Here is a 15,264-nt window from a genome sequence, read left to right as displayed (position 1 = left end):
TGGTTAAACCTATTTAAAAGAATACACTGATCTAACCCAGGGCTGTCCAAACCTTTTTTAGTGGGGCTAGATTAGATAATGTGAAAATACCTGGGGGCGAGCTGCTTCTCACATCAAACTGGTTATTAACACTGCAACTGCTTCTTTTCTGTGGCCATGTCTGCTACATAGCAGTAAACGCCTGCTGTTAGGTAACTGTTCTGTTAGGTAACTGTTCTGTTTGCTTATTTACTATTTATTTATGAAAAAACATTACTTCTGCCTGTGTAGTTCCTACTTGATGAATGTCTACAAACTGTATGATAGTCCAGCCATTGTGAGAAACCGAAGTGATCTTGCTTGACTAACCAATATTGTGTGGGGGGGCCACGTATACTATATTTTGAAAGTCAAGCTGAGGACTGTTTAAAATCAGTCAGTGGGCCACAATTGGCGCCCAGGCCGGACTTTGGACGTGTCTTATCTACCATGTGGAAGGCAGAGCTGAGGTGAAGTGGTCAGTGAGCATGACATCGATGTTTTATTGGGGAAATTGTAAACGTGTTATTTCCTGCCTCTCATCTGACTCTGTAAATAATTTCTATTTGCTGCTGCTGTGGTCTCAGAGAAAAGCCCACTGCATCAAAACTGAAAATAAGACTGACCACTTGACACAAAGGTGTTCCAGTATACTCAGTGTATTGTCGCCTACTTAAATGACTAGTATGGTTATGTCATACTACATTATATACTAAACTTTAGAATTTGGTTTTCATTGGCCAAAAGTATTGTCAGACCGACAAAGAAATACTGACTAATAAGACCTTGTGGAATTGTGAGGCATTATGACATAATATCTGACAGCAGGGAAACAAATCCAAAGAGGTATGTCTGACGGCACACACACACACACACACACACACACACACACACACACACACACACACACGACCTCACTAAAGGTCACAACAGATCTGTATGTAGTAGAGTTCAGATCTTCCAGGAAGTAGCGAGAGAAAAACTCAGATGCTCAAGAGAGCTGCAGTTCAGAAGTGCATGGGATGTCACAGACCTTGGGCCTCTCTAGGTTTCACCACTCCTCTCCACCATGATCAACACTTACCAGACCAGCCTGGCTCCACCGCCGGTGCCTCCGCGCCTCGGCAGGTCCCACCAGGTCCTAATCCCAGCTCCGCTTTCAGGCCACAGCAAGTCTCTCATCCGGTTTTTGGTCGGTGCAGTGTTGCTGCAATTATTTCTGTCGGTCGGAGGATTCATCCTTCTGTACCACAATGACCAAATGGTAAGAAACTATTATCTTATTATTTTTCTTCTGTTAACTTAGATGTACTAATATTTGGTGGCACTTTTGCATGTGTCATTACAGTAATTGTACAGTATATTGCAAGCCATTACAAATTAAAATAGTTTGTATTGCACCTGCTACATGACCTAAAGGTGAAACTTAAAGAAAATAGCCAAATTTTTATTTCAAAAAATCTTAAACTACTTTTACATGTAAGATTTTTATTAAAATGCTGATTTTTTTTAATAAAATAAAAAAAACTATTAAATAGATATTTTATTTTTGTGCCAAATTAATTCAGCTTCATTCTAAAACATGAAGCAAATGTATACATGACAGTGCACGTGGGTTTTCTTACATTAGAGTATTGAAGTAGATCTTTTTAAATCTTCCAATGGTTCATACATTTCACTCTGTGTAAAAATATTCCTAAGTATGAAACACAGGAAATGAGAGTGAACAAACAAGTGAGGTGTGATATTCACGACTCAGTGTCTTTTAACACAATGAGCATTTTGTGGACAAAGATACAATGATATTTAATTATGAATATTGTGTGAGGAAAACAAATATCATAAGAAAATCAACATATTGCCTGTTACTGATCTTCTCCTTTCATCCTTCATTCATTTCAGCTTCTTTCACCTGAGAAAAAAGAAGCAAGAGGTACGTTAATTTATTTGTTCTCCTTGAAAGTAATTTTACACACCAAGTTGCATATAAAAATGCAAATTAAACCATGTCTCTGACCCAGTGTTTGTTCTCTTCTCCAGCTGCTGCCCTCATGTCAGATAAGCAGGAAACTTCCGCCAAAGTTTTGGCACGCATGTTTGTCAAGCGACCACAGACACCAGATCAGAAATCTAAATGTAAGAAACTAGGGACATAGTTTGGATTTTTCTTTTTAATTGTAAAAAAAACCCCGTGTATTTAGAGATTAAGAGTACAAGTACTCTCAATACTGTTGCTTCAACTTCTGCCTCTGTCTCTCCAGCTGGTTATCTCCAGTGGGACTGGGACCACTCAACTCTTAGGAACACCAGGCCCTTCATCAAGAGCTGGCTGACTATCCTGCAGTCAGGTGACTACTACGTCTACTCCAGGGTGACCTTCTCCAAGGGCGACCCTAAGGTCCCACTGGCCACCAGGGTGATGCTGAGGAAGAGTGAGTCAGACAAGGAGGAGAAGGTTTTGATGCAGGCCTACTGCAGCCTGGACAGCAGCGGTGAAAATGCATCAATCTCTCACCCATGCACAGCCACACAGGGAGAGGTGGTCACACTGGAGGAAGGAAATCAGCTCGGTGTCTGGATACAAGGCCTTTCACTGGTGGACTTTGAGGAAAGAGCCACAACCTTTGGGATGTACAAACTGTAGGCCTCCCACATGAGCACAGGCATGGACCTAAGCTGGGCAGTGGGGACTCATTACGTGGATGGACTTGGATTTAAATCGACTAAGAACACTGTTAAATAGACTGGACCAGTAACCAAACTAATGGATTGTGATCTTTTTGGGTGGATTTCAGAGACCACATTCCCAAACTATACTCCTATATTATATTTATTAAATCAGACATAACGGTATTATTTTGTGCTATTTTTTGTGTCAGTATTGGGAATGGTTGGTTTGTATTTATTAATGTAAACAAGTTTGAATGGCTGTGAAATGAAACTTTGATATTTAATCCGAAACATTCCTCTCTTCTTCACTCTGTCCTGAATGAGTCAGTTGGAAAGGAGATCGAAGAGTTCATTTGCAAAAACAGATAATTCTTAAAAATTTGTGTGCTAGGAAATTTGATTGATTTTCCTTTGAGTGCTCATTAAAAAAACACAATATCTTGCTAAAACAATCAATCCAAGTTTTGACTGATATTTCTTTGCTCAAACACACACACAAAAACATGATTTAGCAAAATAAATAAACAGAAATGTCTGTTTCTGCAAATGAACCTTCAGACTAAAACATCCAGACTCTGAGCATCACATATTTGATGTTATATGGTGTGCATGTCCCAATATGGAGCATATCTGCATCAGTATTTTAGATGTTGTACAGACAGTGTGTGCAGCCAAGTTTACAAAAAGTTAAAGTTCTAAAAAAAGCGTAATTTAGTCAGAATTACTCACAGGAGATAGATGAGGCCTGCAACGTTTGCTGTGAAGCCCATAACCCTACTGCATTTTCATTCTAGCTCAGCCTGTACCACTTTGGTTTTAATTTCTAGGACAGGAGCAACCACATAGCACAGACGTATTTTCTCATGAAGCTAAACCACAAGTAACTGGGACCACTCAAGATGTAGGTTACCACCTATGCAGTGGTTTACTACGTCTCAGTACTGACGGTCATTTTGATGTATGTAAAGAGACATGTGCATCAAACTGCAGGTTGTTTGCAGTGGCACAAGAGAGACCTTCTCTGTGAGAAGCAAATGTAATATTAATATGTGATTGTTTTAAGGGCCACACCTTAATCATGTCCTTAATTAAAAATGATACACTTCATTTTATCGCTGACTGTTTTTCCAAGCAGGCTGCAGACTTTCCATTTTCATGATGTGTTTTGCCTCCTTTCCAGGGAGACACTGGTTCCAATTCATTTCCATATGAATCATTTGTCAGACTCAGGAAACTTGCTGAGTTGTGTAATCCATCAGGGAACTTTGAGTTTTCTTTTCTATTCTTTGTCATGTGGCGATGCAGTTTAAATGCAGACTGGTTTAAAATATAGGCAGTAGCTCAATCTTCTACCTACAGGCGCCAATAAAATAAAATGAAATAAAAAAATAAAATAAAGTAAAAAAAAAAAAAAAAAAAAATGACATTCAAAACAATCGAACATAAGGGCAATGGTGGAGTGAATGTGGAAAAGAAGAGAAATTTTTCCGCGAAATTTGAAAATACACTATCATCTTATTGTTAATTTATTATAATTTTTTTAAGCAAATTTGTTATTTTTTGTTGATTTATTAGTTCTGGTTATTGTCACTAAGAAAAACATTTTCTTGGGGTGGGGGGGTACCAGGTAAAGCTTGCTTGGGGTGCTAAATGTGTAAAAGTCTGGCACTGACCTTTCACATTAACAATAAAACTTTAAGGTGACAGTCATCATGATAGATTACACAACAGTGTCATTTAATTTTCATACTACACAAAACTGAATTCAGGCCGGTGGCTCCTAAAGGGCAGGGAAAAGTCGAGCGTAGTTTGAAAAACAATAATTTAAGTTTTTAGGATTAACTGGGCTACAACATGGACTGTAATTGTTCAGTTAAAATGCTCACGCAAAGTTCTGACTTTGACCTCTTCTTTAAATTAATCACTGGATACACTGAAGCCGACAGGTATGAGTTATACGTAACTTTGACCTGCATGCTGACTAATACAAAGCTTTAAGAGTGCTTGGTGAGTAATATTAAAAGAGTGCCAGCCATCAACAGCAAAACGCAGTGCAATGCAAGTTTAAACTAGCACCTCAGACTACACAAAAACCTGGCAGCGTGTCACATGTCACTGTAGCGGTGGAGTCTTAACAGCATGGAAAGTGTGAATCTCTATGGAGGTGTGCATGCATGCAGAGGCGGCAAACTCTCACAGGATGTCATCTATTCTAGTCACTGCTTCCACCCTGTAAAGGGTTTCTTGCTTCTGAGCAACCTACAAATTCCTGAGCCACACATGTGCCGAGCGCCGCGTGGAAAAGCCTGTCTTGGTGGATTTTCCAGTATGAAATGAGGGAACGTGCAGGTTGCTCTGTGCAGTTCCATACGTGTTTGAAGCCTTTGGCGTTTTCCATTTTCTCATTGAAAATTAACGGCGAAACTGTTATATTAAATTTTTAATAAAAGAATGACCATACCAAACACAAAGTACAGAGTGTCTAGAAAAAAAAAGCATTACAATACTTGCAACGACAATAATTGCATAGAACAACCTTTCAAAAACAATACACACAGTGGTCTGGAGATAAACAAGATGAAACCGAAGTTAAACCCCCTCCCACCGCTTAAGTGCTCACTGAGGCTATTGGGAATTGAAAACTACAGTATGTGGTACTTGATGAAAACAATTTAGGGTACAGGAACAGCAATAATCTAAACAGTGAACACATGATGAGACAGTTACACATTTATACAGGAAGCAGAGTCTCTGTTATGCTGAAGAGAATCCTGCCCATTGAGCGTCCTATAAGAATAACAGCTTTAAGGTCAGCTTTATGTCTTAGCTGAAGTGCCCTTGAGCAAGACTGGCTCTGCTGCCAGTGCTGCCTTGTACCCTACACAGTGCTCTGACCTCCCTGTAGAGAAGTGCACACAATAAAAACAGCACTTCCCCACAGGCGTTGTACAGTATTACAATATTATTACATTTTGGATTATTTGTAATGAAAACTGGGACCTGGACAGTGAACTTTAAACAATCATCAATACCTAGAGACTCGATTAAATAAAAGGCAAATGGAAAATAATGAATAGCCTTACTGTGTGGTGGCTGAACCACATGGTCGGGCCTCTTTTTTTGGTTAATAAATTGGGTTAATTCATTCATTATTATTGCAGTTTCTCCAAATCTGGCCCACCATGCTGGGACTAACCCAGAGGTCAGTCAGTAAAGCAGTCACTTATTGCATTTCAATAGCATCCACTGCTGCTCTGCAGTGCAGCGAGACAGGATAACAGTGTTGACAGTGCACACACTCAGCCTCATGAGGAAATGTACCGCTGTGGGTCTTTGTAAAGAGGCTGCATCTTAAAAAAACAAGAACACGCAAAGCCCTGTTATGTTTTTTCCGACCCGAAATATACCCATGAAGCTTGAGCCATTCTTATTGAAATATTACAACAAACCACCTGTGACACTTTGAATATAAATCATGCATTTAGTCCCAGTGCGGTCTTAAACTCTCTTTAAGTTTATCGACCCCGTCGGGAGGCACTTAAACAAGTTGAGCTCTACTCTACACCCACAAGTAAATCTCTGTTTATTTCCTGTCTCCATCAGCTCTGCAGGACCCTGTTAGGAGGCCACAGAGGCTGCAAACAAAACCCTCTAGTCATTTTTCCTCTTTTGTTATTAAAAAAAAAAAAGTCTACTTTCCCTTGGCCAAAATGAGGATTATTTTTCTGCCTTCACACATCAATGAAGTTTAACAAAATTCAAGACAGATGTAAAGGCAGCAAAACGATAAGGCTAACACCACAATTAAATGCTTGGGTGAACAATAAATAAAGAATATTTAAAAAAAAAAAAAAAAAAAAAAAAAAATCCAAAATAACGCAAGGCTATGTCATTAATATGTTAAAATTATACTTGAATATATTTTAGTAAGAAGAGTAGAGGTGACGTCTGTGTCATTATTTGCGTACTCTTGTATATAAATCATACATAGTTAAGCCTTTTCTATTCTATTAGGCAGCTGCATCCCTGATAGCTTTGGACTATATATCTCGATTATCACATTTCTGATGCAGAATTCATACCGTAGAAACACTGTACATTCATGCAGTTTTTAAATATACAGTCGAGGGCTGCATTTGGAAACAACTGAACGTAGCATGAGGAGCTAACCTGTTTGATTTGCCTTAACGCCAACAAAACAGCCAGGAAACCTGTGATGTGAATGTCTAGAATGGTACAAAATGCACATGAAAGCACAATGAATCCCCACTGGGTGTCCGTGTGACAAATAAAATACCACAATGACAAAAATGCAGAGAGAAGGAAATCAGTCCCCTTTGTAACAGAAATGCATGCAAAGAGAACACCTATCGGACTCGATGGCTTCGTCCTTTTCTATTTCCAACTGAAGCACAAGAAGCAGCGGAGAACTCGTTTATGTCCATTTGCTGGGGGGAGTGTTCACAGTGCCAGTCGCCAAGAGGCAGTACGTTTGAAACATCCCACTTTATCAGTCTGGGTTTAGCTGAGCTGCTTCATGACGAAGCGTATCCGTGGTCTGGATCAGGAAGACAGATTAGATTTCATCAGAAACGTCACGTGAAGCTCCAGCGCTTGAAGCTAACAAACTCCAAGCGTCGTCGTCAGTGAGGGAGTTCGACTCTGCTGTGTGTGATTGAAATATGGAGACGCAACATAGACAAGATACACAAACACACACACGCCTGACCCTCCGCAAGCATGAATACAGAAATGTAGCCATACGCACACAGCCACGCTAGGATGAGGATGATTGTGCGGATGTGCTCAGTGGCTGCTGTCGTCCCAAGCACAATCGTTCTTCTGCTTGGCCAGTTTTCGAACCACTCTCTCCAGCTCTTTACGAGACTTCTGCTCCTCCTCCAGGAACTGCTTCATCCACTTATTCTCCTGTCAAACATACAGACAGTATTAAACAGACTGACTGTCATTCATTTTTTTATGTTGTTAAAAATATATATGGTGGAAATAGGCATGTATAATTGTAGAAAAAATTACAACACAAATGTTCCTTAAAGGTATGCTATTAAGGATTGTCCATTACTGTTTGTAAACACATTCGCTAGTGAAAATGAAAGTAAAAGCCAACCCAGATTCACTCTCACTTTGGGTTTCTTCTTGCTATATTTGCATTTTTTCAGCACTGTGTCTCTTAGATGCCTGCTGCTTACAGTCTGGGACCTGGTCGCTACCTTTTTAAAAAGTCCCAGCCTCACCTGAGCGCTGTGCGGATACACACCCATAAACGTCCCAAGCACAGGGGTACCTAGCACACTCTGATGCTAAAAGGTGGAGCTGTGAACACTGCAGTCTGTTGATTGGTCAATAGAGGACGGTCACTCTGCCCAGGGCTGAGTTGTGGCTGGTTTTGTAACCACTGCTCATACTATGGCAAGTTTTACATTAGTAAACTATTGCTGAAAAGATAACAAATGTTTTGCTGCCTCTCGCAGCAGCTGTAGACTGAGAAATAAAACTAACTTTATCCACTGGGCCGACTGCTGGCGACTTTTAAGGTGGAACATTTACTTGTAATGTTACACAAGCATGAGCTGACGATGTGAATCCATCAGCACACCTTAAATTTCACTGTGACAACTCTGACCATGACGAATTGTTTTTTTGTCTCTCTTGGATGACAGACTTTTAGTAATGAGTGGATCTTCAAACGTTTAAAAATGTATATATTAACGTCGACCGGATTATGTTATGTGGACAATAAACGAGGTGCAGACAGATAAGGGAGGAAATACAGTGAGTGCTGGACGGAGCAGTGAGTGACAACAACCCTCCCCACATTTAAGAGCACTGTTTGCGGTGGAAACGCTAGGGTCTATGTACCATGTCTAAAGCGTTACTTTTGGTTCCAAAGGTACCACACTAAAAGTGTTTGGTGTTAACAGGGCTTAAGTGACAAGTGGAGACAGCAAGTTTTGAAATTGGTCCAGTGCTGAGAGTGCTGCATGTTGCTGACACATGTAAAAGTGTGTACACATAATGTGTTTCAGGGTATAAAGTACATTATTGGAACAAAATTCCCACTTGCCTTTTTTAGTTCATGAACCTCGTCCTTTAAAGCATACACAGCATCAACCAGACTCCTGAAAGAAACAGAAAGAAAACACAGTTTTGCTAAATATCCACATTTCCTTAAGTAGGCATGTAAAAAAACATCCTTTGGATGTCAAGGTTGTGCTGACTTCCACCCCAGGGTCATTCTGTGTGAAGCTTAAATAGGATCAATATCACATTTCTCAATCTGATTACAGAGAAAATCAGAAGCTCAATACACATCATGACAAAGCCCCATTTGCTAATGCTAGTACAACCAGTAAATGAAAGCCAATTTTCCAAAGTAATGATCTTACTTTTCCTCAATAACTGTCTGCCCGTTGCTCTTCATCTCCTCCACGATGATCTTCTCTTCCTCTGGCAGAAGCACCTGAGGGACGCACTCTTTCCGCACCGCTGCACACACACACACACAGACACAGATAAAGAGAAAGCTTGATTCATGACTGTATCAGCTGCTGACGATGTGCAACCTAATAAGGCATTATAGAAACATTGTTCTTACATAAACGCACACCTGTGCTGGTCTGGTGCAGGCTGGCTCCTGTGCAGTACGCCTCTATCACCCTCAGTATTTGAGCGTCCTCCTCCAGAGCGACCGTGCCTGTCGAAACAGGAGATTATCAAAATCATGAAGACACATTTAGGAGTTTCATTCAGTAGATGATGTGTGGCACATTCCCAGTTTTTTAAATTAAAGAGATAGTGTGGCTCCTTTGAAGAAGAACTGTATGACACCTCCAAACTGGGGGCAAGCCGACTGCCATCTACTGCAGGTAATACACTGTCCATGGATAAGAACCCTAGACAAGCCCACTTCAAAAGAACCCAAACTATCCCTTTAAAGGCAGGTGAAAATGATCAAGAACAAATATACAAAGATAACCTACTGCACTGGTGGAATGAACACACAATTTGTACTAGTGTTGCACGGTATACCGGTACTAAAATAGTACCGTGGTACTAGAGTATTCCAAACGGTACTATACTGCATTTGGAAAATACCGGTACTTTGAAAGTGATTCAATTCATTAATTTAGTTAATTTATTTTACTCATTTATGCACACAAACGCCTGTCTTGTTCCTATTGGAGCACAGATTGCGCAAGTGGTGTGTATGACAACACCTGTATAAACATTCGCAGCTGGCGCATGTGAAAAAAGCCAAGAGAAAGTCTGAATCACAAAGGGAGACAACACGAGACAACACCAACTTGGTGAAACATTTGAGCAACCAAACCGTGACGTCCGTACCGAGGTACTTACAGAACCATGATTTTTTTGGTACCGTTACACCCCTACTATTTATTGTTCTAAAGGTTTGTATCCAAAAGTACTGAAGAGTATTGAAAAGTATCGAAATTCATATTGGTATTGGTACCGAAACAAAGATTTTGGTATCGTGACAACACTAATTTGTACACTGCATTTCATGTGCACGCATGCCTCGCGTACATTTAATTTTATAATAAGATACGACTCCTACTTTTCCTTGTTTGAATCTCGTCATCAGAGGGCTTCCGCTCTTTCTTCCTGTTGCCTGGCAGGAACTTTTTCATCGGCCGCGGGCTCTTGCTGGAGTCCTGGAGGAGTGCAACATCAAATTTAGCACATATCTCTCTCAACACACACACACACCTGCTACACACACCTGTAAAGCCAAGGCTCCAAACCAAACAGAATGCAAGCTTACAGGGACGCACATCCCCTTGTGAACAAACAACATCAAAAGAACAAAATTCCATCGACAAACAAGGCAGCAAGCATGTGGTGATGACTGTTACCAAACCTGCCGGGTAAAATGTCTGTGCTAATATGAATCCGGCCTAACGACACGTAAAGAAAACCACAAATCAAATCACATTTAGTAAAAAATGTTTGCACATTTTTTTTCAAGGTATTTCTTGCATAAAAACATTTTACCTGCAACTACCTGCTGTGAGGGAAGAAGAAAAGAAGCTTCACCTGTGGGACAGTGTGTTTACTAAGCCATGAGAAAGGAAGCTGAGATGTGCGCATATGATTTTCTACATTCTATCAAACCACAACGATGTGGTTTTATGAATGAGAAATTCTCTTTTCTTTAGCTGCTGGGTTGAGTTTAGGGTCTGAAAACAGACGCAGTGTCTGTTTCCTCTCCTGAGCACACATAAAAAGCTGAGGTGTGATGAATAATTAGCTCGTTAAAAGTAAGAGTTTAGTCATAGCGATGTGCTCATACTATTGCAGATGGGTGGCGCTAACTTGTGGCATATGGTTGTCATTTTCTTAGAATACATCACATGATTTGCCCCATGCACCTGGCTAGAACGGAGATGCTTAGTCAAGGAAAATAGTAAATAACTGTCTGCTTACGTGATTCATGGGGCATCCTGAGAGTCTATCACAGACTCCTAAAAGTCCCTCACAAGAATCGGGAGGAATAATTGACTGCATCATGTTTCTTTGAACCACTGGAGGGATTCACGTTGCTGCAGGTGCGCGGAACAAAGCACATTTTCCTGACGTGTACTGAAGTTCTTTCCTCGCTGCTTTGGTACTCTCATTGCGTACAACAGTGGTGTGTGCCAAGCGGCACGCTGCATTGTCTGTGTCAAGATTGGCAGCATTTAGCTCCATCCACCTGCTTGGAGCACATCAGTAGCGCATTATGCACAGCGCACACATGTTGTGTGATATTTCTGTCACTTTAAAGCTGTATGATGATTATGGCCACTTGGGAGCAGAAGCACTTCACAGGAAGCTTAAAGACATAAAGCTCTGACATGTGATCAGCTGTCAAGCTTTTTTGTCTAACGTGTTAAACAACTGTCTACACATCCAGCAGACACAGAGAGGCTTTAGCATTAAATCAGAGTTTTGTTAAAAGGTCCAATAAGTAGAATTAATGGGACTATACTGGCAGAAATGAAACTTAATCAGTATGTCACCTGAAATTTGAATCATTGTGTTTCTGTTATCTTATAATGAGCTGTTTATTTCTATATAGGGAGCAGGTCCTCATCCACAGAGTCAACTATGTTGTTTTGCCATGTTTCTACAATAGCCCAGAATCAACAAACCAAACTCTAGATAGGGTCATTTGCGTTTTCGCATCAGCCATCACCCTTAGATGAACAGCCTCAGAAAGACATTTATTTTTTTAAGTGAAACTGCTTTAGGCCCTGATCACACAAAAGCATTTTGCAGGTTGCAAAACGTGAGCTGCATCGCATTGCCTTGTTTTTTTTTGATTGAATACCACTAGTTGAAAAAAATAAAATAAAAAATTGCTGCTCCTTTTTATTGTTGCCAGGAACCGTTACACTAACTTTCCTGTGTAATCAATCTACTGTTTTATTCCCCCAGTAATTAGTAGCTAGTTCCTGAAATGTTGAGGCAGAGGGTACTTGCTGTGGCTCTGGTCGAGGGTGAGAGGCTGTCGGTAAATAGTTTACTGGGCACAGGGAAACAGAGATCTGTGTGGGTACATGAGACCCTAAAAAAGAGGGTGCATCACGGGGAGTATCGGCAGTTGGTCCAGGAGCTTCGCCTCCATGATGGCTGCTTCCAGGCATATTTTAGGATGACTCAGGGGCAGTTTGACAAGCTGCTGTCTATCGTCAGACCATATAGCTCTGGGCATCCAGCAACTACTACCACCAGTTTCTCCTCCATTTTCAACCAACTGTAAACTGGTTGTTATGACCATAACAAAAAAAGAGATGGCGTGGGGCATTTTTCCTCTCTGAGTTGAAGTCTTTTCAACTCAAGGAGTTGAGAGCACTCGAGCAAAAACGCCAGGTGCTTAGAGGGCAGAAACATGAGGTCAAAACATTAAATTATCTTACAAAAAGGTGCCTACAGCTGCTAAAGCTCTTTCTGTGTGATCAGGGCCTTCGTCAGTGTTTTTACCGGTTTAAATCACCAGGTCCATTTGTTTTGTAGAGGAAAAGACCTCCCGCTAATTCAGCCTATGGTAAAAACCTCCTGAATGTCTGGATCTAAAGTTATGAGAGAAAAAAGGCTAGCAGCCCATATGCGACAAGCCGAACAGGTTCGGAGAAAAACTGATTTGTGACGTGAAACTGCTTTATTCAGCGGGTTTACCAGTTTGAATCATCTGGTCTGTCTGTTTTAGAGAGGAGGAGACCTCTGTGGGTAATTCCACTCTACCGCTAAAAACTTCCGAACAATGTGCACTGGAGGAATTCTAACCGGCAGACGTTTCAGCTGGTTGAAAACTGCAATCCTCACCGAAAGAGCCGACTAAATTCACCTTAATCTTATACACTGCTCCTTAAGGCCACCTGGTGAGTAATGAACGCTCCCACCAGCTTCTCTAGAAACGTTTATTCAGCTGAAAGAGACATATGTAACCCTAAGACAGCATATCCTGGCTGCCAATTACTCAAATGTGACACAGGTGTGAACACACTCAGCGCTGGAAGATGGTAGACATGACTCTGTCTGGAATTCCAAAAATAGCTCCCCCAGTAGAACTCGGTGCTATGAGAAAGGTTTTTTAAAACATATTGCTGAAACCACACATAGTGAGTGACACCTTGACTCATTACAGGGAATGAGAGAGAAAAAAAAACGAGCAGACACGCAGGGCAACAGAAAACAGGAAACCGACAGATGCCAATGAGAGAGGAGGAGTGAAGCAAACGGAGCAATGGCATGCCAGCTCAACACTGGGGCAAACACACACACGCGGGCAACCCCATCCCACCCCTCGCCCTTACCCACACACACACACAGATAGAAACCGAGTGAGATCTAACCTTACCTTCATGATATAAGACATCCTCTACAGAAGTCAGGATGGGGAAAGAGAGAAAAAGGGGAAATGTGCATGAAAAATACAACGAGAGAAGGGTGTGATAGAGAGTTAATGGTGAACATTTTACACCCCCCTCCCTCTGCTAGTCACCTATTCTTTGTCTGTGCAGAATAGGGCGATCATTTCATGTACAAAAAAAAGGAGATATGTGGAGAAATTGGCAGAAAGAAGGTTATGCATTCAGAGGACTATGCATGCAATCTCTGAGAAAAAGAGCCCGATAGCTACAAGCCTGCTTGATTCTATTCTCACAGTGGACAAGAATCAGTTTGTGGAAAAGTATACCTGTATATTTAGTGTTGAAAAGTACGGCGAGGCAGTCGCTTTTAGATTAGAGAGTTTGAAAAAAACTTCCTCAAGGCACGTTTACTGTAAGTATAAGGTAACACATCACCCGGCTGTCCATACTAACAGAAAGTGCTGACTGATGACTGTGTGAAAGCTTCACCCTCCCACGACGACCACAGTGTTGTGCATCCACCATCACACGAAGACAAGCAGCTCGTAATCACTGATACATTCAATGCCAGTCAGACTAGGTGATCAGGAAGCCGTTACTGGAACTTACTTACTTACTTACATCACACACCGCCATGTTTACAACACGCTCGAGGAAGTTTTAAATCTGTTCTGTTTGCTGCATAATTAATTTTATGATAATGTTTGCTGCTGCTTTTCAGTCACCATGAACTTTTTTTAGCTCGCCCACGCACTCTGCAAAATCTATGTGTCTATCCTGTTCTTATCGCAGCACAGTGGAAGGTTTTTAGAGCCTGTGACCAAATGTAGATCGTGTAAAGATGTCAAATGTCAGGAGTATTAACTAAGGAGTAGTCATCAAAACATTGAGTCACTGAATACTAATAATAGTACACTTCCTGCTACTCATCAATAACAATGTAAAGCAAAAGCAGAAAAGCATGGTAGCCGAAAACGGGCATGCTTGCTATTATTTTTTTATCTCGACATCTTGAGTTAATAATTCCGGTATCTGGAGAAAAACAAAGCTTGTTTTTTCACAAAAGTGGTTAATTTTTTCAGTTTTAGAAAAAAAATCTCAAGATAACAAGATAATTAGTCACGAGAAAGTGACTTTCGGTATAGAGATCACAGGATGATAAAGAGAACTCCAAAACAGCCTCTCCTTCATTTGTTCACACCTGATTTTATCATGCTACATCGCTGTCATGAAAGTCAGGCAGGATTCATAACTGAAACGTGGATAAAAATCCAGTCTAATACTCCTTGGTCTGATATTTCAAGCATGACTCAGTTGCTACGGTCGTGTACTCTATTTTGAGCTGTGATGCTGCTAATTGTTTTTATTGTGCGATTTTCTCCTGCTGTGATGTTTGTGTTGTCTTTTAACTTTCTTCCTTTTGTTCACTTTCACAACTAGGTTTTAAAAGGTGCTATATAAAAAAAATTTGACGTACTTACAGTTGTCAAGACACCATGTATGCATGCTGGCCTCCTAAACTCTCCTAAACTCTGATAAACCGTGTTAACAGGTTGATTACCTCATTATCTTGAGATAGCAAAGCTTGTTTTCTCAAGATAAGGAAATAATTAACTTGTGATCTCAAGATAACGGCATTTAAAAAAAAAAAAAAAAAAAAAAAAAAAAAAAAAAAAAAAAA

General features: G+C 40.6%; 2 protein-coding genes across 6 annotated transcripts in view; one reads left to right on the top strand and one right to left on the bottom strand.

The window, feature by feature from the left end:
- Positions 1-1,000: 1,000 nt before the first annotated feature.
- On the top strand, positions 1,001-3,714 carry cd40lg (CD40 ligand). Its single transcript, XM_050042219.1, has 4 exons — positions 1,001-1,282; positions 1,921-1,951; positions 2,059-2,154; positions 2,280-3,714. Exons 1-4 carry the CDS (start codon positions 1,088-1,090, stop codon positions 2,660-2,662), a joined length of 705 nt encoding a protein of 234 aa, XP_049898176.1. The 5' UTR covers positions 1,001-1,087; the 3' UTR covers positions 2,663-3,714.
- Positions 3,715-5,115: 1,401 nt separating this feature from the next.
- The window catches only part of arhgef6 (Rac/Cdc42 guanine nucleotide exchange factor (GEF) 6), a 35,061-nt gene continuing 24,912 nt past the window's right edge, over positions 5,116-15,264 (bottom strand). For 2 of the 5 annotated variants that reach the window (XM_050041989.1, XM_050041994.1), the window contains exons 17-22: positions 13,571-13,591; positions 10,286-10,382; positions 9,305-9,403; positions 9,096-9,195; positions 8,774-8,828; positions 5,116-7,617 (exon numbers count right to left, since the gene is read on the bottom strand). In XM_050041989.1, coding sequence (XP_049897946.1) covers positions 7,495-7,617; positions 8,774-8,828; positions 9,096-9,195; positions 9,305-9,403; positions 10,286-10,382; positions 13,571-13,591 — 495 coding nt within the window. In that variant the 3' untranslated portion in view covers positions 5,116-7,494. The remainder of the gene's footprint in view (positions 7,618-8,773; positions 8,829-9,095; positions 9,196-9,304; positions 9,404-10,285; positions 10,383-13,570; positions 13,592-15,264) is intronic. The other 3 variants (XM_050041990.1, XM_050041992.1, XM_050041991.1) reach the window with 3 other exon arrangements.

This window comes from Epinephelus moara, chromosome 4 (genome assembly GCF_006386435.1).
Source record: "Epinephelus moara isolate mb chromosome 4, YSFRI_EMoa_1.0, whole genome shotgun sequence".
Taxonomy (NCBI): domain Eukaryota; kingdom Metazoa; phylum Chordata; class Actinopteri; order Perciformes; family Serranidae; genus Epinephelus; species Epinephelus moara.
This window is presented reverse-complemented; position numbering and strand designations above follow the sequence as displayed.

What these genes read in the sequence shown, in the direction of transcription:
- cd40lg (XM_050042219.1), top strand. Translation starts at nt 1,088, where the DNA reads ATGATCAACACTTACCAGACCAGCCTGGCTCCACCGCCGGTGCCTCCG. An exon ending in TGTACCACAATGACCAAATG is followed by an intron (nt 1,283 to 1,920) that starts GTAAGAAACTAT and finishes CATTCATTTCAG; the next exon opens with CTTCTTTCACCTGAGAAAAA. An exon ending in TGAGAAAAAAGAAGCAAGAG is followed by an intron (nt 1,952 to 2,058) that starts GTACGTTAATTT and finishes TCTCTTCTCCAG; the next exon opens with CTGCTGCCCTCATGTCAGAT.